Below are 25582 nucleotides of genomic sequence, written 5' to 3'. Positions count from 1 at the left end.
ACCCTTCCCGCCCTTTAATATCAATGCGTAATCCTTGCAACCAGCGGGGCTATGAATAATTGTCAACATTTGTCTCCATCGCGTCGCATTTGCAAAGCATATCGAGAGCGCTGGTGTATTGCAACATCCCGTTAGCATCGATTTGAATTGTGTTCCAAATTCCATTACTCATGCGTTCCCCAGTTCGCTACAATTACCTGCTCCTCTCCCTCTTTCACTGCTTGAATGCTATTCACTGGTGTTGACTGTAATTCTTCTGTATTGTCTGCCGTGCGACTGCCTCTTTGAGCACAATTCTGGAACCTGTGAGTATATATCGTTCGCGAGTTGTGATTTAAGGCATAATTTGTCACCTTTGAGGTTCAACTATGCACTGCGTGTAGGGTATATTTTATGCGTTTGAGAGAACAAAAACCACAGAGGATCTCCAACAACTTCTTTAAACCAATACTTACAGCTTTAAAATAAAAATTTCAGTTATATACTCATATCTATATGACAGCTTACACATCTCTTCGCTCTCAGCGCTTTGACATGAGCTGTTTGAAAACAGCGAGTAAATAGTTGTAAGCGGAGTCGTCGAGTTTTTCTTTCACTTTAATGCTGTGTAATTAAACTTGAAAAGGAGCCAAGTTAGCGAAAGTTAATATGCGGTTGACTTGTGGCCATGCTGCTGTCTGTCTGTTTTGTTGCCAACTGCCGTTGTTGCAGTGCTGCTGTCTTAATAGACAGCTATGAAGACGTGTTTAATTTGTGCCCGGATAGTCAGTTGGACAGACGAAACACAGAGCGAAGGCGAGTCTGCGACTGGTAAATGGCAATTAGTAGTTGGAAAATGGTTGCTGTCAGTTTCGGAAGTGTTTATATACCGCTACTTTTGACAAAGTGAGCATGATGAAAGCGAGAGTTGAAAGAATTGTGAATAGTATGTAGTCTTTTTTTATGGATAACAACTACTTTTAGATATGAAATGTGTCTGAAATGTCTGTCTCCCACAAGTATTTCCTCAAGCTACTCCACCTATAACAACAGGTACGGTAAATGACCACTATTGGTGCGTGAGAGTTTCCTCTTCTGTAATACGTAGAGGATGAAAACTCGGTCGTCATCTTCTGGAATCCAATGTTGATTTCAGACACTATTGTAGGTAATTTTGAAGTCTAAACGAAACTTTTATCTACCGTGAAAGCTCCAAGGGCATGTTAAACGAATTTTAGTGACCGTCTAAACACAAAGCTTAGCACTTTTATGAAACTTACACAGTCCGAAAGCTTATTTTGGTGAAAGCTCTTGGAGTGGAGCTTTTAAGCTTTCAGTTTGGTAATATATTTTAGTGACCCCCTAAACACTAGCAATTTTATGAAAGTTACACAGTTCAAAAGCTTATTTTAGTGAAAGCTCTTGGAGTAAAGCTTTTGAGCTTTCAGTTTGGTAACAAATTTTAGTGACCGCCTAAACACTAGTAATTTTATGAAAGTTATGCAGTTCGAAAGCTAATTTTAGCGAAAGCACTTGGAGTAAAGCTTTTAAGCTTTCAATTTGACAACACATTCTTCTTCTATGCAAGTTTTTGTCATATTTTCATCAAACTTGTTTTAATTCTGTTCTTTAACCGCTGAAGAAAGGCTTGTAATAACACTCCAACAATCTTCGTACCTAATTTCAAAATGTTATTTAAAAGCATTTCTCAGAAAAAGTATCCAATTTAGATACATAACTTTAACTTCTCGTCTCTTGAATGCGCAGAACTTTAACGTCACCGTTATAACCGCAAATACAGGGGGAACTTTGTTAATTAAAAAGTAATTAAAATGCGTTGGTTAGACAAACAAAAGCCATGTGGTGGTGAAGAAGAGCCAATTGAAGTTTACTTGCTACAACAACAACAATAATCACAATAACAAACAACTTAAAGCTTAGACAAATAAAAACAACAACAAACAGTACCACAATAATACCATAGAACTGCGGCACAACGCAGGCGAACAATGGCAATAAACAAAGGACAACAACTGAAGGCAAACTGAAACCAATTGTAGCCATTTGTGTTAATTGCGGTTGTCGTAGTAAGCATAAAACAACAACAACAGCAACAACAAAGTAGATGTTTTAGGTGCATAAAGGAGAATCAAAGAAGGGATGAATAGGCGAATATTGTATATGGGAGTGGCAATGAATGCCATAACGCCAGAGTGCACATTGAAGAAGATGTGCTTTCAAGAGCAAGAACGCTGGAAGAGCATGAAAAATACGCACAATACAGGGTGCGCACGGAATTTAGAAGGTGGGGAGTTGAGAGTCGTTTGTATAGCCCGCTTAAGGAAGTCCTACTTGTATAGTATTCGCTAGGTGACTGAGTGGAAATTGTAAAAAATATTCTAAAAATATTGCGGATGGAAGCCAACACAATTTAAATAAACATGTAGCAGTTGAAAAATATAGTAAAAATACTCGTGTTTAAAAATAAAACTTGCAGAAATCAGCAGGAAGCTCTTCGGCACACAAAGGAGCTGCGAGTTCACGCGCCATAAACACACTAGAAATGCCGGCAATGAGCAAAGCAAGCGGCTAATTTACAGCAGCAAAGAACAACAGCGCACAGTTATACGAATACCGTTATGGCTGGCAGTGCCACCACGCAGACAATGGAGCAATGTCTTTGACTTGTTTTTAGACTATATTGTTATTGTTTTGTCTTTATTCCGCCATTTCTAACTGTTGATCCTATTTGCGCGCACATTTCACTTGGCCAACTCCTGCAAGATGAAGTGGATAAAGATAAAAAGTATAACGCTTAACATAAAAGACAAGCCAAGCGGCAGTTTTCATGGCAAATTATCTGCAGAGAACAGCAAACAGCACGGGCTCTACGCGCCATAAGAAGCAGCTAGGAGAGTAAGAGGCAAGTTGGGGGAGGGGCGTGAGTACAGGAAAGCGCTGACGATAAGCCGGAAGAAAAGTTTGCTGCTGCTATGCGCGCACAACAAATCAAACGAGCGACAGCGGCACGCAAACACACGCGCACCCAAACATGTCGCGCACGCAGGCGAACAATGACAGTTAGACACGCTGCACGCGAACATGCCGAAGACAATGAGCAGCGCTGCCGAGCGGAAAGAGAAGCAACGAAGAAATTATAGAAAATGAAAACTAAAAGTAGCTACTGGTATCTAGTCTAAAAATCAGCCAGCGCTGTCCGCATTGTGACAGCTTATCGCTAACTTGAGTGGCAAGCAACGCCCGCCCCTGTCACAGCCACTCGCGAAGTTTTGAGAAGACACTGCGTGCGAGTGTATGAACCACGCATATTTTAGTGAATTCTTTAAGTATTTTTACTGCTTCATTATACTATATATATAAATAACTGTACTTTTCAATTGAATTATATTTGTTTGTTAATTTACTTTCTCTCACTCTCTATTTCATTCTCTTCCACCAAAAAACAGGCGACTCAATTATTCTAAATTGTCAAGCGGATGGCACCCCAACACCGGAGATCTTATGGTACAAAGATGCTAATCCCGTTGATCCCTCGCCTACTGTTGGCATCTTTAATGATGGCACCGAGTTACGGATCTCCACCATCCGACACGAGGACATCGGAGAGTACACTTGCATTGCACGCAATGGTGAGGGACAAGTCTCCCATACGGCCCGTGTTATAATAGCGGGCGGCGCTGTAATCATGGTAAAACATAAATTATTTTCGAACCACCAAACCTCCCTCTCAGAAATAAAATATAGAATCCTACACAAAAATGTAATTCGTTGCCGTTCGTTGGATTGTAAATTAACGAAGAAGCAAAGTTTGAAAGAAAAGTAAAAAAACAATAATTGATTTGGTGAAGTAAAATTGAAATAAAAAAAAATTTCAAACGGGATTTATCTAGTTGATTGGCAAGTTCACCAAAGGTGATGGAAGCTTTTTAGAAGTATTTACATTTCTTGCTGAATTAATGTAGATTTATTAAATCAAAGGCAGTCTTAATGAAATTACATTTACAGTTTTAGTTTAGGCCACAAAAAAGTGAAACTTTTAGTTTTAAAAGCTCTCTTAAAGCTCAAAGCTCAAAGCTTTCACAAAAGCTTTCACAAAAGCTTTCCAAAAATAAAACTTGATACATTAAAATTATATTTACTAGCTTAAGTTTAGGCCAAAATATAATGAAACATTTAGTCTAAAAAGCTCTCTTAAACCACAAAGCTCAATGCTTTCACAAAAGTTTTCTAAAAATAAAACTTAATAATTTAAAATTATGTTTACTTGCTTAAGCTTAAGCCAAAATACAATGAAACATTTAGTATAAAAAGCTCACTTAAAGCTCCAAGCACATTTAAAGCTCAAAGATTTCAAAAAATAAATTTAATCTGCTTAAATTATTTTTTTTTTCCATTATTTGTGTTACTTACTAAGTTGTTTAATGTCAACGAAGTAGTATTAGAGATAATTTTCGAAAGCTCATAAGCTAAAACAGTGTTCCAAAAAAGTTTCATATGGTGTGAGCTTTCAGATAGGTTATGTTTAAATATACTAATTGGGGAAATTATACCATTTACTATATCTAGTAGATAAGTGAGCTAATTAGTTGATTTTAAATGTAATTTGAGCTTTCAAGTTGTGAAATTAATCTTAAACTATCACTTACCCGGCAAATTGTCAATCAACTAGCAGTTTTTTTAACGTTTTCGATAACTAATTGGAATGTTCAAAATAATGCAACTCCTTTGTGAATTACTTTAGTTCCAATAGAGTTCCATATCCATATGTTTAAGTGTTGTCGCCCCCTATTTATAAACAAACAGAAAGAATTATTCAAAAAATATGAAAAAATTTAAACATTTATTTAATAATTCATCACTAACATTCCTAAATGCATACTTTTATTTATTATATACACCCATCTAATATTTATATCTAGTATGTACCTATACCCATACCCAAATATAGATTATGATATCCATACATGTAATATATTTTTACAAAGCTCTAATCAGTGCAACCATAAAATGCTTAATTGTGTTTAGCAGGTTAAAATATATTTTAAAACGTGTCCATCGTATTGAGCTTTCACTCAGTGTAGCTTAGAAAATATTGAAATTTTATATGCAGCATACCTTTAGGCGCATAGTGAATTATTTTGAACTATTAGTAATAATATGCTTTGAAGCCCGTAAATTACAATTACTCTGACTACTTTTTTTGAAATTTCTGAAAATTTATTTTATGATTATGTGACTCTATACGGCATCTTAATGAAGTCATTAATTTAATTTACTTTAGTATGAAGGCAAAAAAGCAGCAAAATGCTTTAAATGCTTTAATGGCAGTATTAATTACAAGCAAATTAATTATTTTGCTTGAGGCAAGAGACCTCACATTATTTGAAAGAGAGTCAGAGCTACATTGAGGTATACATATATGTGTAGAAAAACTATTTCTTCCACTATTTTAATCCCATTTAAGTGAGTTGCAGTGTAATTAACTTAAAATACGCTATAAATTATGTCTACGTCTAATTTACTCACACAAAATAAGGGTGTAAATAGAGTTGCCATTTATAAGAAAATATTTATAAAAATAAATTCGCTTTAGATTTCATTAAAGTTGGAGTAGATAATCAAAAACTAAAAATTCAATTATCAGCTTAACTGCTCGGCTCAGCTTAATGCTACAGTAATTTGAAAAAAATTTAAAAAAAAATATTTTAGATATAATTTTATATAATCCTTCTCAACTATTGATTAAAAAACTACATTTTTCATAAATTCAAACTACCAAATGAGATAAAGAATTCAGCAAAATGCCAAATTCTTGCAAAATAAATCCACTCTAACAAAAAAAATTCAGTTATTTATGCTACAAACTCTTTCGAGCGAGTTAACTTAAAGTAATTTATGTAGACAGTGGCAGTCAATTGATCATACTCTAGAGAAGTAGGCCAACTGCACTTGCTGTACATAAACTCTAAGAGACATAAAATAACAGTAACAAAATGCGAGTGTGTAACTTTAAGCGCATATCCGCATTTATCTACGTAAGGCGAGATTATGCTGAGCTCAAAACTTAATGCCACAAACATGAAAACTTCCATTGATACTAATGTAAAGAGCACAGCAGACGCAGCGCTGCCATGAAATTGTGCTCTAAACAAAGTACTGTATACACATGCTGCAGCTACGACAGCAGTTATTATTTATAAACTAAATACAGCTATTATGCAGTATGCATAAGTATGCGGCACATGTGTGTGTGTGGTCGTAGAACTGTGGCAGCGCCTGAAACTGTGCTACACTGCAGAGCATTACTAGAGTAGATTACATACGAGCGTTTGCTTGTGTGTACGTATAAGTGTTGCTAACGATATTATAAAACACAATTATATTACGAAAACCGCTCAATAACTGTCAGCCTGGTATACAAACACATACGCACTTTCTTGCACAGCGCTGCGTTGTGGGAGTTTATTTGACAGCTTGAATAGCTTAGGGAATGCTCGGAGTAGAAGAAAATCTTAATTCAACATGACAACACTAATGCGCGACTACAATTTAATAGTTAAAAGACGCAAGCACACACACACATACATGACAGTTGGTGGTACTACACTCACACACTCGGTGTGTCATGGCGTATGAGTAACAATAATGCACAACCGCTTGTACGTTGATCCAACACAGATGTTGTCATTAGACGTTGTTATGCGCTTTTGTCTTCATTTGTTTTCACTGAATTCGCCCATTCATTCATTCGCGCTAAAATGGATGAGTGTTTGCGCAAATACATATATCCACTGCAACAGCAGTCACTAAGTGCCGCACTTTAATAGTGTTGCCTTAAACCTTATTTATCGCGCGCTTACTTAAATGTCGTTCTAGCTTTTGAATGCGTAAATTAAACAATTTGTGTTTATATGTCTCTTTGTTGTTGTAACACTTGTTTGACGCTTGCTTTTGCATTAAGTCTCTTGGTAAGCTGTTGTCCTCCTTTGAACTATGGCAGTATCTATAGAGATTTCAATGGAAATTGACAATACTATCTTTGTGTTCAGCAGCAGCAATATTGAAAATAAATTAAAGTGAATTTATTATGTATCGTCTTTCATAAGAGATATATGTATTCTATTATACTAAAAAGTACAAATAGAACGAATTTTTGAGATAAATAGATTAAGCTAACTATGCTTACGCAAGTTCAGAAAATTGCCAAAATAACTTGAAAAACTTCAATTCAAATATTTAAAGACATATTTCACAATAACTTTCAGAAATTTCTATAGAATTTTCAATACGAGGCTCAAATGAGTTAAACAGTGAAACATGAATTCTATCCCATATTGGAAGCCTTTTCTAAACTACTTTATTGGGGTTTAAGCTACAAAATTTTATTATAATATTTTTTTAAGTTTGAAATATACCATAATTAGCTGAAAATAGCCTTCGTTGAATAAATATCTTGTCTTGTCTTGTCAAATATCTCCTTTCCGATTTTTTGCTCCTTATTCCATGCTTTATAAAAAGAGTTACAGTGATTTAGTTCAAATAAGCGCCATTTTGTTCGATAATCTGTTTGCATCTAGACGGCAACCTTATAATACCCCCTCTTAGAAGCCCCTCTCCTTATTTGCGAAGAACTCGGACAGCCACTTTTCACAAGCCTCTTTTGAGTTCAACTTTACACCACCAAGGGCGTTCGCCATGAACAGGAACAGGTGGTAATCACTTGGCGCTATGGCCGGACTATCCGAGCTCCCGTAGCTTGTGACGAGTCATCAATGTATGTGTGGTCTGGCGTTGTCCTGGTGGAACACTACACCCTTCCTGTTGCCCAATTCTGGTCGCTAGAATTAAGCGTCTGGCCATATGGGAACAGCTCTTAGAGGATGATTCCCTTCCAATCCCACCAAATACACAGCAAAACCTTCCTGGTCGTCAATCCCGGCTTGGCCACTGTTTGGGACGATTCACCGACCTTCGACCACGACCGTGACCGTTTTCGCTTGATATTGTCGTATGTGATCCATTTTTCGTCGCCAGTCACCATCTTCCTCAAAAATGCGCCGAGTTAGTTTCGTTTCAGCAGCATATCGCAGACGTTGATTTGGTCTAGAATATTTTTTTTCCGTCAAATCATGCGACACCCAAACATCAAGCTTTTTTGTGTATCGAGCCTTCTGCAGTTGGTTTAAAATGGTTTGGTGACTAACTTCAATCTCCTGGCCGATGCCACGAGATGCCACATGCCGGTCTAACTCGATGTTTTCCATGATTTGATCGGTATTCGTCGTCACAGGTCTTCCGCCAACTGGCTTATCCATGGTGTCGTTTTCACCCGCTCTGAATCGGCAGCGTCGTTTTGTAGGTTATGTCAAGACCTTTCAAAGATGTATAACTCTATAGCGCTTTATACATAGCCGCGAAATTCAAAAGACAAAAAAACGGATGAGAGATATTTGCTAACCTAATATATAGTGTGTTCAAAAAATAACGGGAAATTTTGTTTTTGAAAAAAAAAAAAATAATTATTTATTCGCCTTTAAAATAGACCACATTCGATATTATGCGCTTTTCGAATAGTCGAAACATTTCTCAAACTCGATTTTTCGGATAATCTTTGGCTCTTTCAGCGATTTCTCGTATGCTTGTAAAACGACGGCACTTACACGTTGTTATACATATAAGAAATTTCAGTTGTTGTGGCGCCGACGGTGGTAACTACTGCAGCCGCTACATCGAACTTTACATGCCACAAATACAACTTTTGGCGGCTTAACCCTTGACTGAATCAGAAAACAAATTCGGTTTCTCTGCTTTAGGATTTTTTCGACCAAAGTATTGCCTCTAAAATTTCCAAATTGAATGGTTGAAGTATTTAATAAAGGCTTATTTATAATTGTTACTCTTTTTTGTTAGATGGCACTTGAACATAACGTAATTTTTGTGTGGCTCAATATTAACTTCAGCGGAAAAAAACTACTGTAAAAAGCATGCATTGCGCTTCTTTTCGTATAAGTGTCGACCGACTATAGATATGGTTTTCGAAAAAAAAAGTTTTTTTTTTTTTAATACTTAGAGCCATTGTTTTCCATAACTATACTATCTATACTACTATCATAAAGAGGAAAGATTTGTATGTATGTGTGTAGTAAATAAACTCAAAGACTACTGTGCTGATTTCAAAAATTCTGTCCCCATTGGAAAGCTACATTCAAGCCGAGTAACCGGCTCTATTTACTGCTAGAATCTCAACTTTCTGGATATAGTTCCCAGGTGAGTGTATAAAAAGGACTCCGTGATGGAGAATCTTAATCTGAAACTGAAAATTGTCCGGCAAGTCATTCTCTTCGCATCGCAATCGCGTGCTAGAGAGTCCAGTAACGAGCGCTCGCAGCTGCTTGCTGAACAAAATTTCAAAATCTCCCAAGTATGCGCTTGAGAGTCGAGAACAGAGCGTGTGCAGCAGCTTGAAGAACAAAATATTAGAAATATACAAGTTCGTACTAGGACGTCGAACTCTGAGCGTTCCCAACGCCTTCATAATCAGAGAGAAAGACAACGGACACCACAGACTAGAGGTCATAATTAAGTTTTAACTCATTGCAAATAAAATATAGTTTCAGGTTCGAATTTTCCTCATTTTACTTTTTTGAAATGAATCCACGCAAGACACGGGAAAGTACATACATATGTATGGGAAAGTGTGTATAAATGTGTAAAAACTTATAGATTTGAAATTTTTTTTTTAAACCCGTGCGAATTCGGAGCGCTCTGCTAGTATTACATATACATTTTGAGTAAATTAAACATTTTTGGAAGTTCAACTCAACTTCTTCATCTCTTTCCTAACTCAGTCAGTGGCGGGTTAAAGGCCAGCAAGTTCGCAAAAAGTTCTAAGTGGTACCAGCTGAGTGGGCAAGAGCTAAACCTTACTAAAATGGCATATTAACATGAGTTCTACATGCCAACATTTGCATTTATGTGCATATTATTATATATGTTGTATATACCTACTTATAGATATAAGGGGAAGGGAAAGACACTTATACAAGCAAGCAATTATTTAAGAGCTTTCACGCATACAAAACAAAAAATAAACTACACGGCAATACATGAAATAAAAATAAAACAAAACAAAAACACGGTTTAGTTTCTACACTCATGTGCAGAAATCTTCGTGTAGCGGTGCTATGTGTATGTATGAGTTGTATGTGTTTTTGTGGGCCCAGCAAAAGTTTTCATAAAGTGGCTTAGAGAGCGAGCCGAGTCGCGAACTTCAATTATATGCATGAACATGTAGATCTACATATAACTACATATATATATTTATGGCTATATGGCCATATGTATATGCGCATACATAATATATTTCTATATACACACACTCATATGTACATAAGTGACTGCCTCGGGCATTGTGCAGGCCAAGGCTAACAGCTTAAATGCTCACGCCACAAAATTTTCACGCGAAAAGGCAAATGTTGTTTCCCGTTAGCCGTGCGCGCAGAGCCGCATGTGTGTATAATTTGTATATTTTTTTGTTGGCATGTATTGCCATATACAAGCATACATACACACACACACATATGTGTGCATAAATATATATATGTGCAGAGCATGGCCAAACGAACATTGAAACAAAATAATTTAAGCTCAAAGTGTGCGTCTGAGCGGTTGTTAAATGAAATTTAATGGCCCAACGGCACTTTTGCACATACACACAGCGCCATTTTTATACACATACACATTTATGTAGAAGCAGATAGGCACAGGCTGGCAAGCAGCTGTTTCGGCAAACACATTTTCAAAAATTTAATTTTCGCGTACATGTGAGCGGCGGCAGCGCGGGGGACACATGCAACAAAATGGCGTTTGGCTTTGGCAACTGCACGCAGGTCTCTACGGTGTTGTACTTGCTGCGAAATGGAAAGACTACAGCAACAATGAAAGCGTGCTTTTTTGGCTTTGCTTAACTGTGTAGATTTACATGCATATGTAGATGTGTATGTAGGCTGCTGTGTGAGGGTGTGTGTGTTCAAGTAATGCTTTTAAATTTACCCCGTAATAGCGGTCAGAAGCTTGTTTTGGAAAAATTAAAAATTTTAATGGAATAACTGTACACAAGGTCGCTACTGAAACGTTTTGGAGAGCTCAGGTCATAAAATAATATGAAATAGTATTTAAAAAACATATTTATTTTAAAAAATATTGAACTTTAAAAATTATAATTTTTTTATCGGAAACAATAATAAAGCATTATTGGTCTTTTTTTCGAATTTAATTAGCCGTTATATAATAAATATACTAAAAATAAAAAAAAATATTTAATTTATATTTTTTTTTTGAAAACTCAAAATTTTGAAATATGAAAATCTTTAGCTGATTTGTAGAACACCACATGCATGAAAATGTTTTAAATGTTTAATGGAATAACTGTACACAAGGTACACTATTGAAACATTTTGAGGACTTAGGTCTCAAAATAATATGAAATATAATACAATTTAAAAAATATTTAATTAAAATATTCAATTTTAAAAAATATAATTTTTCGAAATAAATTATAAAGAATTGTCGATTTTTTTCGAATTTAATTTGTCAAATAAAAATTATATAATTTTTTTTTTATTTTGAAAACTCAAAATTTTTAAATAAGAAAATCTTTAGCTGATTTTAAGAACATCATATACATTTCCTTATCTCAGGACTGTTTCGTTTTTGAAAAGCTTTCTTAATATGCTTGAAGATAACCACTTAATGAACAATGTATGTTTCAAAAATGAAATATTCAAAATCAAAATTAAGCGAGTTTAAAAATCATAGAGCCAAAATAAGCGTATTTGGATACATCTGAAACTTCAAATCAATACAAATGAAAAAAATCTGCAGAAAAGTCTTAAGATACCTAAAAAAATAATTAAACTGTTTTCAACTAGAACAAAACCCAATATTTTTTACTTGAAATAACTTTTTTTGGTCTCAAAAAATATATAAATTTTAAAAATAAATACCATATCACACTTTCACCTTTCTTAACCATCAATGATTAAGTTGCTATTGCATGGAAAGCTGGCATTACTTCAAAAACAACTCACAATAATTGGTGATTACTACAAAACAATAAAAATTACTACAAAATTCGCCAACTTTCTGTCTGTTTATGCTGAGACTATTACTGAAAACAGATAGGTCTCTAAACTTTTGCTAACCACTTCAACCTTTCTTTAACTCAAATTTCCCAAAAAACTTTATTTTATATTTAAATACTCTAATGATTATCAACACAAATGACTTAACACTGCCAAACGGACTAAACCATCAATCAACTTAATTACCGACCGCTTAACCAACCAACGTGCACCAACCCCCAACCAACAACAAAAATGATATTTACATGACAACAACAATCCCCACCAACAATTACTTTATACTATAACCGTGTGCTAAAAACTTCCCCAAACCACCACAAACCACACAACAACGACGAAATGGCAATCGTATGAACCGAATGGACGGCCTGGCTTTTTGTGCGAACACGAATTGGAAATTTCGATTGAAATGCGTTGCGAGAGTAGCAGCCGGCGGCCGGTGGGAAGGGGAAAGTGGTAGGCAAAACGGGTCCGAAAAAGGTCGCCAAAACCGGCAAATACACTAAAATCGGTATAGCAGTAAGTGCCACAAAAAGCAAAAAAAAAATACAATTATTTTTGTTTGTTTGTTGTTTTTGCGCTAACGGTGTAACATTAAATATTTGTTTTTTTTTTGGTATATGTGTGTGTGTTAAGCAATAGTTTTTGAATTTTGTCAATTTTCATTGAAAAGCGTGCGCCGCTTTTTCACGCAAAATCACCTAAAAATACACATATGAAATTGAAAACATATTGCTATAATAATAAAAATGAAAAAAAAAAAATATTTTATAAAAAATTAAAAAAAAAATTTATCAAAAAATTAAAAAAAAAATATTTTTATTAAAAAATGAAAAAAAAAATTTTATTAAAAAATGAAAAAAAAATATTTTTATTAAAAAAATTTAAAAAAAAATATTTTTATAAAAAAATTATAATTTTTTAAATTCATGGTTGCATAAAAACATGCATTATTGGATTTAAATTTTTAGCTGAATATTTGCTAAAATTTATTAAGCGTATCATCCATTAAAATTTACTGGGTGAAGCTCAGGTATTCGCTACAAATATTCACTATAAAAAAAATTCCGCATTTCGAAATAAACAAAGCATTCGCCGTCACATCAAATGCCATTAAATATACATCAATATGTATATATAAATAACGGTTAATATAAATAGCAACGAGAAATTCATAAAAAGCAGCACACGCTCAGCATAATTGTCATTTGCGCTACAGTCACCGCCACTACCACCCACGCCACCACCACCGCTGCCGCTGCTGCTGCCACATTCATAGCCATCAGCAAAATATATTCATTGCCATATAAGCCGTTTGTTGGTTATTGTTGCTGTTGCACGCAGTAAACAATGCTTGGCCATAAATTGCCATATTTGTACAAATCGTGTGTCTTCAGGCGCACCAATACACATCTACAGACACACTTTCACTAAAACACCCTCAAACATATACTCTTATTGGCTTCAATACTGTTTGTATGTGTGTGTTTGGAACATCTTTCTCGCCGCAACGCCATTCATTCCAGTTAAACGCTTGCCATTTTGTCGTTATTCTTAAATAAATATGAATCATTGCAGAGCATTGTGACATTTCAGTTTACCATAACATTCGCGACTACAATGACATTTGCAGAATGCAGTTCCATTTTGCTTTTGCTATGACTATTTCAAACTTTTGTTAATTTACTTTTATGAACATAGAGAACACAGTGCGACAATGTTGAATTATAATAGCTATATTCTACTGGAGAGTGGAAATAGAGACCGAGTCGATTACTTCTTGAAACAGTCAGAACTGTATAGCAGTTCTCTCATGCGATTTTTTTAATGGCAAAGCATACATAAATGTGTTTGAAAATGATTTTACTTGATTAAATATTATTTTAATTTGATTTAAGTCGCTTTCTTTCTATATTTACTACCGTATGTGGAGAAGACTTTGTCGCACTGTGAGGTTCTAACTCAGTTCTGCATGTTTTCTTGACACTTTTTGGCTTTCTATACTGAATACTATAATATCTCTATGTTATTACATGAAACTTTATTTATTTAAATATATCCGCAAATTAATCTGACTTAAAAAAATGCTCTCTAAAATTCGACCAGTTTTGGAACACAGTCAATCGAACAAGCAACAGGTATAAATCTCTTATACTGGTATAAATCCGTATAGATAATAGTAAATTGGCCTGACTTAAACAAAATTTACATCTTCGGTTAGACCAGTTTTGTAACACAGTCAATCGAACAAGCAACTGGTATAAATCTCTTATACTGGTATAAATCTGTAATAGATAGTATAGCAGCTGACTAAAACACATTAATGTGGTATTCACGGATGACTTTTAACGAATTTGAACTGAACAAATGTTACTTTGATATGTAAATTTTTCGACAAGAAGAAAAACAGAAGAGCTCAAACATTCATAGTAGTGAAGTGTCGAATCGAATGCGGTCTATATATTTTAATGCTTTACTAAGCAGGGATTTTGTGATTCAATACAATTTTTCTCCTTGATTACTTGTGTTGAGCTAATATCACTCTCTGAGTAACAGCCTCTTGACTTAACCCTCGAATGGTCACCTAGTACAATATTATACCAAAACTGGTATAAATATAGGATATATGATTATGATAGACTAGCAAAAGTAGACTTCTTTACTTTCAATACTTCATAGTTCAGTCGATCGATTAATTACTCACTGATTTATTATATTAGTTATAGTATTAGTATAAGCGACGCAAATGGGTTAAAAGTATGACAAGTTAATACTTCGTATGTAGAAACCTACTTACATATCTAGCATGTGGTTTAACTTAGGCACTGTAAAACCACAGTAAATTTAGTGACACTCACATTTTAATACATGCCAATCACACTTAGTTGGTTAGTATGGTTTGGCGTTGACTTGACTTCATTACTGGTGACAGATTTTGTGGAAAATGTGGAAAATTTATTTTAAAAAATTCATTTTAGCTAAAGCGAATATATGTATATTTAGTTAAATTTTTGTCAGTTTAGCAAAGTATTGATGTCAGAAAAATTTAGTGAAATAAAGAGTTTCTTATATTTTCATTAAACAGTTACACGGGTCACAGAGACCCTTAGTGAACACACTCGTATAAATTTTCAATTTATCCGCCTTACTTTAGACAGCGGAAACTGAATTATTTTACTCATGAACTAAAACTCAAATATTGTAAGTTAACTTATTATCTTAATTAATTTATTTAATTTAATTGTTATCCCGCTTTCATTACTCTATCCATAGGTGTTCGAAATTAATAGCGTTTAAATAACTTAATTCCAAAGCTTAAATTATATGAAATTAATATAAATTGCATTTTTTACTCTCTCTCTCTTCCCCTCTCCCCCACTATGCGCACAGGTGCCGCCCACTAATCAAACGAAACTCGAGGGCGAAAAGGTGATATTCTCGTGCGAAGCGAAAGCAATGCCCGGCAATGTTACCGTTAGATGGTTTCGCGAAGGCTCTCCCGTACGGGAGGTGGCCTCACTGGAGACACGCGTTACAATACGTAAAGATGGTTCCCTTATTATAAATCCCGTTAGTGCGGACGATTCTGGTCAATACTTGTGTGAGGTAACGAATGGCATTGGAGATCCGCAAAGCGCTTCGGCTTATTTAAATGTAGAATGTAAGTACCCACCGGTCATATTAATAAAAACCATTTTTAAGCACATTTCATATATAGTATTCCGATTCACTGCTAGTATCTCGTAAAGTAAAATATAAACATAAACATTTAAGCAACTAAAACTCAGCAAAGATTTCGGGATATTTGTTATTTTTTGACTTCGACGCATTCTTTTTATCTTCGGGATATTTATCGAAATTCGACAGATCCTCCATATTTGAGATGACAGGCACATAGGGTGGCTGTATTTGTTGGTTCAGCAGTCCGTACCAGTCAACGCCTTTAAACCATTCGTGATTTTTGATATCCTTCTGTGCGTTCGTTAAGCAACCGAGTCTAACGAAGACTATAAATGAGTATGCGTGAGTCTCAAGACGCACAATTGCACTCACCGCTTCGAAGGATCGACCACCAGTAGACGTGAAACTAAGTCCTTTAACATGGGTGGAAATGAGGCCGGTATCTTATAGGCGCCATCGCAGATTTTTCCATACATCATCATCACGTCCCGATTGTACTCGGAGAAGGGTGAATTACCGGCGACAAATTCAAAGACCAGCACACCGAACGCCCACCAGTCGACGCTGGTGGAATAAGGTTTGGACTTTATCAACTCGGGCGCCAGATACTCAGGTGTGCCGCATAAGGTCAAAGTGCGTGTCTCAACGCGCTGGAAAGGGAAATCAATAAAGTTTTAGGAGCTCTGTCCTCAAGAACAGCCTCTCTTGGTATTTGAAATACCTTTGCAAAACCAAAATCCGTTATTTTGAGATAACCCTTCCGATCGATTAATATATTTTCTGGCTTTAGATCCCGATACAACAGCTGTAGGTTATGTAGATACTCCAAGCCAAGAAATACTTGAGCCGCGTAGAAGCGCGCTTGTTTCTCGGAGAATCTGCGCACTCTGTTATAATTATAGAAGTTTAGAATAAACAAATCTTATAACAGCACTCGTGCAATAAATAGCAACTACTTGCGATGATAGGTGAAGAGCTCTCCGCCATTTATGAATGGCAAACCGAAAATCAAGTTATCAAAATCCTTCCGACAGAAGTCCATCATAACCACATAGGGAAAGTCTATGCTAAGCAGCACGCGCTTCTCATTGAATATATGCGGCACTTGCTTCGTCTTCACGATCATCTCCTTTAACACCAACTTCGCGGCGTAGTAATTACCCGTCGACTTCTCGCGTACCAATTTCTAACCAAAGAAAGAAAATAATTTGTCTCAATGAAAGAAAGGTGCCACAGTTTGCACATACCACTCTGCCGAAGGAGCCCGCACCGATAGTGGCCAGCTCGTCGAAACCTTGTAGGCCTGTGTCCGGCGAAGGCGTCATTTTCTCCCACTTCTTTATGAAACTTTCTTTGAACACAACCAGCACCATATCGTAGTCGACCTTGCCACTGAAGCGAGTGTTGATGGCTATAGTTTGAAGATTGGCATTTAAAGGAAATTCGTAATGGAGCTTATGGATGAGGTCGGGCTTACGTTTGTTAGCTTTTTCCACAGCAATTATCTTCATTTCACCTTCCCCTTCTTGTCCTACATTAGAAGGCACCAACTCCATTTGGTGCGCCATGGCTTTGTGATTTCTTTTCTTGTTTAAATGCTCAAAATCACGATTACCGCAATCTTTGTAAATATTTTTTCAACAAATATCAGAAGAAACAAGACTGAGAAGTGAAGTTTAAAAGAGCAAAATTTTTAAAGGAATGTCAGAGCTCTAATAATTAAACAAAAAAGTGTTGTGGAACTAAGGTATTACACTGTTTCGAAAACTAAAAATATTCGAATAAGTTTCGACGTGTAATATTTTCGAAAATTATGAGTTTTCAAAATTGAGTTAAAGCTCAGCGTGTCAACTAATATTTACTAAAAGACATCAAAGACATTTAGTAGCACTCACTTCTTTTTTACTTGTCTTCCAGATCCTGCCAAAGTGACCTTCACACCCACTGTACAGTATCTACCCTTCCGTTTGGCCGGCGTCGTTCAGTGCTACATCAAATCGAATCCCACACTGCAGTATGTCACCTGGACCAAAGACAAGCGCCTACTCGAACCGTATCAGATGAAGGACATCGTCGTCATGGCCAACGGTTCATTGCTCTTCACGCGCGTCAATGAGGATCATCAAGGTCGCTACACTTGTACACCCTACAATGCACAAGGCACACAGGGATCGTCCGGTCCCATGGAGGTGCTGGTACGCAAGCCGCCCACTTTCACCGTCGAACCGGAGTCGCTGTATCAGCGCAAAGTGGGCGACAGCGTCGAAATGCATTGCGATGCCATCGAGGCGGAGGGTACACAGCGGCCCACTATCAAATGGCAGCGTCAAGATGGCGGCGAATTGAGCGAGACACAGCGTACGCGTGTCAAAGTGTCCGGTGGCAATATAACCATTGAGAATTTACGCGGCGAAGACTTCGGCTACTATCAGTGTGTCGTCTCGAATGAGGTGGCCACACTGATGTCCGTAACGCAGCTGGTCATCGAGGGCACACAGCCGCATGCACCGTACAACATCACCGGCAAGGCGACCGAGTCATCCATCACACTGCAGTGGATGCCCGGCTATAGCGGTGGCTCCGAGTACAAGCAGGACTATACGATTTGGTATCGCGAGGCGGGCGCCGCCGATTGGCAGACCATTTCGGTGACACCGTCGGGCAGCACACAGGTCACCATCAACGGCCTGGCGTCTGGCACCACGTATGAGTTTCAGGTGGTCGGACGCAATGTGCTCGGTGATGGGTTGATGAGCAAAGTAATGACGGTGCGCACTTTGGGTGAGTTAAAGTTTGCAAAATTCTTAACTACTGTTAACTTCTAAGACCTTGATGCACAAACTCTATGCAACTTTTGCAAGTGCGGCGAGGCAGTTGGGGTAAGTGGGTGTTGGAAACAGAGTTCTGTACCACTTACCGCTCCGCCCTCGCCAACTTTGCAACACTAACTCAATCTCTGATATTAAATTAAATCCATACTCTTGCATTTCTCTCTTTTTCTCTCTTTTCTACAACAACATTTGTGTATAATATGTATGAATTTATTTACGCAACACTCATAACTCTGCCATCATCTATCGTCTTTAACAAAAAAAAAATCTAAAAAAAAAATATACGAAAATCGAAAATATCGCTAAACATTCACAACTACAACAAATCAAATAAAAAAATTTCAAAAACAAAAATATGGACATTTGAATTTCATTGAAAAATTGCAAATTCAAATGCCTTTAGAAGACGCCCCGGCAGCGCCACGTAATGTCAAGGCTGCAACACAACCGCCAGATCATATTTTCCAACTAATGCCAGACGAAGCTGGTAAGCGAACACACCTTCCCAACCACTTTAAGGCAACAAAAACAATAGAAAACTTAACAAAAACAAAAAAAAAAAGAAAAAATAAAAAATTAAAATAGCAAATAGCGCCCACTTTGGTCAATGCAAATCGTTGGAAGTACTCGGAAAGTTGCTTCAACGCGTTGCATTGCCCAATAGCGGTACTTATATTACAATATTAGTTCCATTTTCATTTTTTTTTTTTTAATTTTTGTAGGGTTTTGAAGCTCTTCGCAGTTTTTCAAATAGGTTTTTGGCAAAGTTGAAGGTTTTAGAAAAATTTATGAGGGTTAGAAAATCTCAGACGAAAGACAAAAGCTTCTCAAAAAATAAAGAAAAAGCTTCTGAAAATACTTACAGAATACGGAAGAACTTGTAAAGCTTCAAATAGCTTCTAAAAAAAAAGTAAGAAAAAGCTTCTAAAATTAATTAGACGGAAGATACTTGCAAAGCTTCAAAAAGCTTTTGAGTAGTTTTAATCGAAGTAATATTTTTGCGCTTAGATATTTCGGTTAGTTTTTTTTATTACTTTACATTTCGAAAGTGTTCCGAAATAAGTGAAGAACAAAATGTGTTTTTCGAAAATTGTTGTTGTAAATATATTTATATATTTGGATTGAGAAATTATAATTTTACGAGTCATTATTGTTTTATTAAGTGTAATTGGAAATAGTTCATTATTTTCGGTTTGTTCAGTTTCTGAATTCTCTGAATTTTCATTAATTTGGACAATGACTATGTTACGAAAATTATTTGGGTTTTCGAAGACATATCATAAGTGAACGAGTGAAAGTTGTATTTAAGTTAGGTTAAACTCACCATAGCTATAGTAAATATTGCTCTTGATCTACAATTTCATAACTACATACTTCACACAATAGACTTTCTCAAGCTTATTTGAGATCTCCAAGTCTTAGATACCGTTATATAATAGTATATATGTTTTGAGTTCATTTCGTTCATTGTTCTATTGGCTCTGAGAGCATTGAGAGACTTGTGCTCTGAGTTGTCAGTCTTCGGAAGACTTTAATGTTGTTATATTCTCAAGAGTATTGTATTGTCGAGGTCTGTGTGAGTACCTTAGGGCTTTTTTACTTTGCTTCCGCCATTTTTATGTACATTGAAGTCTTTTTTTACAAACGTCGTTGAGTCTCAGCCGCACTTTTCTTGGAATTAAAAAAGAACAGCAAAATTTCCCGTAAATGTCGAGAATTCGGCTCAAAAAGTGACATTTTCAGTTGAGAATAAGTTTTGGATGCAAACAGATCTCTACAAATATTTTGTTGTGTTAATGTTGACACAAATGTCCAAGATCGATATAAAACGATATAATCGACCAGTGCTTGACCCTAGAGACATCTATTGGAAAACGGCGGAAGCAAAGTTGTAGACCTAATAGGTTATTATTTCTTGAACCTATTGGATTACTTAAAAACAGGCAAGGGTAGATACTATTATATTATACGAATGAACTCGAAGGAGAAAAAATTATGTCGTGTGATTACTTTTGTTTTTTTATTTTAGATTTTTTTTTAATAATTTTTTTTTTTTATTGAAATTACTGCAATATTTTTGCACGCACACAATTTCTATGCTCGTACTTTTGTCACTTTGTTAAATATTTGGAATGTGTGTATGCCCCCTGCCTCCACTGTTCTGTCCACTTCCACAATTACGCTCCAAACACACACTTGGACAAACCGACCGACTAACAGTACTCAACTAACTGTAATGTGTGTTGAAAACCCAAGAATATTGAAAACTAAGCTATTAGAAAATAAGAAAAACCCAAAAAAAATCAGTGAAAACAGCAAAAACCAAATACTAGTTCGTATGTCTTACGTTTTATATGTTGTTGTGTAATGCAACCCTGGATTTCGTGTTCCTCTGGCGCTGTTAGTTTGTAAACTCCCGTATTGTTTTCAGTTAAAAGCATCAATTATTAACAAATTTTTACGTTTACTCGTTTAACGCCAAAGCCAATGGCCAAAACGCTTTAACGCCCATTAGAGAATTTTCTGTTGCGCCGCTTTTTTGCATTTGCCACGCCATTTGATTTCATTAAGACATTTTATGCTTTGCACCCACCAGCACACACACACTCTCACTTACATACATATGCGCTCGCTAACATCTATTTTGTATACACGCGTTCATGGTCATAAGCACTGAAAACAACAATAACAATAACAATAGCAAAGCAAGTGCATTTAGTTCAAATGAGTAAATCTATGCGCACACAAACACACACACATATATGTACTTAAGCTGAGTTGTAGAAATGCATTAAATTGTAGCAAAAAAAACGAGCAGGCTTAGAAGCTTTTACAAGTTTCCAGGCGCATTTTAAACATTTATTTCTAATACATACATATAAACACGTTCATCTGTGTATGTATGCAAATTTATTGTGCGGCAGTTTAATTGTGGACACGCTGCTCAGTCGAGCCATAAAAAACAAGAAAAAAATTAAAAAAACAGAGAAGTCAGCACAATAACGGCGCTGAGGCGAAAGCGGATTACAGGAGAGAGAAAAAAAACGCTTAAAACGCTTAAGATCCTGCTTTGCACGCCTACAAACGCGCGCTGCCTCACGCGTGCTCTAGTGGCGGCGCACAAGCGTTATAAACATATACTCTTTGCGGCTACATACAGACACGCATATGTGCACCGTTATATATATGTACATATAAGCTGTATTTTGCTGTATATTAAAACACTTGGCAAAGCATCGGTGGCAAGCACACGTTAGTAGATATGTGCGTGTGTTTGTAAATGACGCAAATATGTGTCAAGGCTGGCGTAAACGCGCACACGGCCGTTCGTGACTATAAAACGGCACAACAACAACAAAAACAAACAAGAAAACTCGGCAAAAATAACAAAACAATGATTAACAAAAACAATAACAACAACAACACGGGCTTAATGCTAAGCTGTCAGCCCAGTCAGCCCTGTAAAAATAATTGCAACACAGCTAGTCGTTAAACATCGTGGATAAATAACAATAACAACACTGTACGATATACAGTTTGTGTAGCAGGATATTTTAACTAACTCGCGATATTTTAAAGTCTTGAAAGATATATTTTTGAAGATGATTTAAATGGCGAACTGAAGTAAATGAAAGACTACAGTTATAAACTAAAAGCTTTTAGGCAGCAGTAAAGAGAAGAAAGCTCTAATGAACTGCTGATTGCTTTAAAAAATATGACATATGATTCGGAAGTATAAACACAACTCATGGCGTCAGCAAAATGGTCCTGGAGAGACAGCTAAATATTTTCGGAGTCCATCTAAAGCTCTCAAAAGCTTTCTAACATAGTTATAAAAAGTTTATTCTGGAAATATCAGATAGTTTTCGAAGTCTAAGACACATTAGTCTTACATTTTCTAAGAGCAAAATATTCGATTTCTTTCCAAATACCGACTAACTGTTAAGGTATTAAGGAGCTTGTGGTCTGTCATGGTCCAGAGTTTCGTTAAAACCGATAGTGCTTCTTTCTAAACAGCTTTCATAGCTTTTTAATTAGCTTTCTAAGAGTGGAACAGCTTTCACAACTTTCTAAACAGCTTTCTAAGCTTTCTATGATAGATTTTATTGCCCGACGAACCATTGCCTACGGCAAATGATCACTTAAGCTACAAATAACCGAACATCGAACCCGAGAAGTCGTCAATGATGACGAAAAAGCTCAAACATCTCAGAGCTTCAGTCTCCCAGGTGTCATAATGAATAATTATAACACAGCAGATAGTTAAAATATATTTTTCATAGGTTGGTACCTTAGTTTATCTTCATGAAAAAGTAAGAAGAATCAAAAATATGAATTTAAGGCTATCAAAAAACAATTAATTAATATTAAATTATCCCTTTATAAGGAGAAATTGAAAAAAAGCTCCATAACCACAATATATAAAATACATAGTCAAAGTTACAGTTACTTCATTTCCCTTGATTGACATTCATGGCATCATTTTTCTTAATAAAACCCAGTGCTGATCGCCGAAACCAATTTTTTTGCAAATCGCCAAAGTTGCCTTTGTAAGATAACAATTAAAATGCTCAAACAATAAAGTAAATAAACCGTTAAAACCATTGCAAGTGTGTGTGTGTGCGCCTTTATTGGCACAATTATAACGGCGTGTACTGGTGCCTTGCAATTAGTGCGAAAAAATGCTTAAATTGCTATTGCTTTTAACAACAACAACAACAAACCAGCGCACAGGGCAATCCATATTTATGTAAAACAGCGAGAATTTAACGCATTCGCGGCGAATATTATGCAAAAAGCGCCATTATTGCGCATGTTTCGGTTTAAAATGCAGTTAAATTGCATGCGGCCACAGACGACGAAGGGCACACGCACACACAAACACACAGCACACATGTATGCGTGAGCGCAAAAGCCTATTTACATATTTATGCTGCAATGCAGTGTGGCAAGGACGCACGCTTTAATGCGAGACGCACACACGAGCAGGCCATGCAAGGGTTGCAGCTTGTACACATGTACTCGTTTGTATGAATGTATGTATGTATGCCTACAGGTCATGTGTGCATGCGCGTGTGCGGCCAATTCGTGTCAGGTTGACCGCGTTGCCTGCTTTTTCTCTCTCCATTTTGTTACTGTATTATTGCAACATGATGCGCGACCATGAACGCGTTTGTTGTGCGTCGAATGCGCATTGAATTTCGCTGAATGCAGTTAATTATCGTGTGACTACAAGCGTATATATGTATATATATATAAATATGTACAGTTATGGATATATATTGGAGCCGTTGCACATATAGAGGTGCCATTAATACAAAGTAGTTATGTATATGCAGCGCAATCAAGCGGAAAAGTGGCACAGGCAAGAAGCAAGAACATGGAAGAGACGATGGATAGTTTAAAGTGTCTTTCGGGCTACAAAAATTGTGTAAAATGGCAGAGGAATGTTGAATAACCGTAACTTTAACAGTTACTAACCTTCACTTGATGTCTATGTTGCTGCTAATTTGTATTTCTGTATTTCTCAATTTGGTCCAACTAACAAGCACCAATGCCGTTACTAACTGTAGAGTAAGGTAGCAAACTAATTTTTCACAATTTTCCATATTTTCATTTTACTCACACACACCAAGGCACATACATATAAGCCACGCATATAATTGTATATTTTCATTTCATTTTATTGTCATTCATTTTCATTGCTTTATGCGCTTTTATTTCACTTTTTTTTCATTTTTCCATTATCCATTTGTTTTTTTGATTTTTATTTTTCCGTTTCATTGCAGACCTTTTAGCGTATTTTGACATTTATTTTCATACCGATTCGAATGGTACGATCGTTTATTCACCGCCAAAATTAAAATTGAAAGGTATTTACACGAAGTTTTTTATGCTTTTTCTTACATACATACGCTACCAACATATACATACATACATACATGCATACTTATATAGAAATAAACATGCTTACATACATATAACACACTTACACAATTAAATAACAACATTTATACTGTTATGAATAACCAACCTGAAGTCTAAAATAATATGATTTTTATATTAAATGGCGTTAAACAAGCCTTAAAGATTGTAATTTGGAATAAAATAGATGGCAACAATTCAAAAAAATATTTTCGAAAAATAGGTGGCAACGCTTCTGAAAAATATTTTCGACAAAAAAAGGTGGCAACCTTTATAAAAATATTCTTTCAAACCTATTAATTTAATGTTTTATTTATTTGTTATAACTTCGAAAAAATAAAATAAAATTTAATTTAAAAAAATATTAAACAGGTGGCAACCCATCTATAATATATTTTAAATTTAAATTCACAGGCAGTCGCCTTAAATCTTCAGACAACTCATAGCATGCACTTAATGCAAATATTCGACGACCGTAACACGTCAGCGCTAATTTATGCCAACGCCGTCGTACAAAAAAGTCACTCATACGCCCTGCGGCACCCTGGTGTGACCTTGCGCGCGCGCTGCATACTAACTTTAAGCGATAAACTAATGCGCATATGACGCTGGTCTGCTAGCTGGCTTGCACATGCATATGTTTGCATGCTTATCATAAATTTATGTCCAAGGCGAGGGCACACACGCACACACACAAATGCTCGCCTACATGCCTAAGCGCTATAGCGCCGTTAACTGCAAGACAGCAGGCTTGAATGTGAAAGGTCAACGCGGCTTTGCTGGGTTGACTGCCTATATACCATTGACTCGTTAGCTGGTGGAACAACTAACACAAAACCCCCGCGTTTAGCGCCACTCTTGGCGGCGCGGGAAGGGAGCGCGCCTGGCACACTGCCTTTGCCGCTGTAGCGCGCAATTAAGTTTCAAGTTCCGCTGCGCGCCTGCCAGCAGTTGGTTGCCTTAAAGAAAGCGCAAACACATGAAAAACAGAAAAATCATAAA

At 36.2% G+C, this 25582-nt stretch overlaps 2 protein-coding genes across 13 annotated transcripts in view; one reads left to right on the top strand and one right to left on the bottom strand.

Annotated features, from left to right (window-relative positions):
* Nucleotides 1-25582, top strand: part of LOC105213057 (protein turtle) — a 110962-nt gene that overhangs the window by 67640 nt on the left and 17740 nt on the right. For 9 of the 12 annotated variants that reach the window (XM_054228102.1, XM_054228100.1, XM_054228101.1 and 6 more), the window contains exons 6-9: nucleotides 3447-3688; nucleotides 15534-15804; nucleotides 17742-18605; nucleotides 19059-19142. In XM_054228102.1, the coding sequence (XP_054084077.1) occupies nucleotides 3447-3688; nucleotides 15534-15804; nucleotides 17742-18605; nucleotides 19059-19142 (1461 nt within the window). Of the gene's footprint in view, nucleotides 1-3446; nucleotides 3689-15533; nucleotides 15805-17741; nucleotides 18606-19058; nucleotides 19143-24444; nucleotides 24529-25582 lie in introns of all 12 variants that reach the window. The other 3 variants (XM_029040868.2, XM_054228103.1, XM_054228106.1) reach the window with 3 other exon arrangements.
* LOC105213056 (cAMP-dependent protein kinase catalytic subunit 2-like) lies at nucleotides 15824-17581 on the bottom strand. Its single transcript, XM_011185585.3, has 7 exons — nucleotides 17460-17581; nucleotides 17302-17421; nucleotides 17072-17235; nucleotides 16781-17010; nucleotides 16546-16711; nucleotides 16197-16474; nucleotides 15824-16140 (listed from the first exon to the last, which is right to left on the bottom strand). The coding sequence occupies exons 2-7, from the start codon at nucleotides 17390-17392 to the stop codon at nucleotides 15921-15923; spliced, it is 1149 nt and encodes a 382-aa protein (XP_011183887.1). The 5' UTR covers nucleotides 17393-17421; nucleotides 17460-17581; the 3' UTR covers nucleotides 15824-15920.

Source organism: Zeugodacus cucurbitae, chromosome 3, assembly GCF_028554725.1.
Source record: "Zeugodacus cucurbitae isolate PBARC_wt_2022May chromosome 3, idZeuCucr1.2, whole genome shotgun sequence".
NCBI classification, from domain to species: domain Eukaryota; kingdom Metazoa; phylum Arthropoda; class Insecta; order Diptera; family Tephritidae; genus Zeugodacus; species Zeugodacus cucurbitae.
This window is presented reverse-complemented; position numbering and strand designations above follow the sequence as displayed.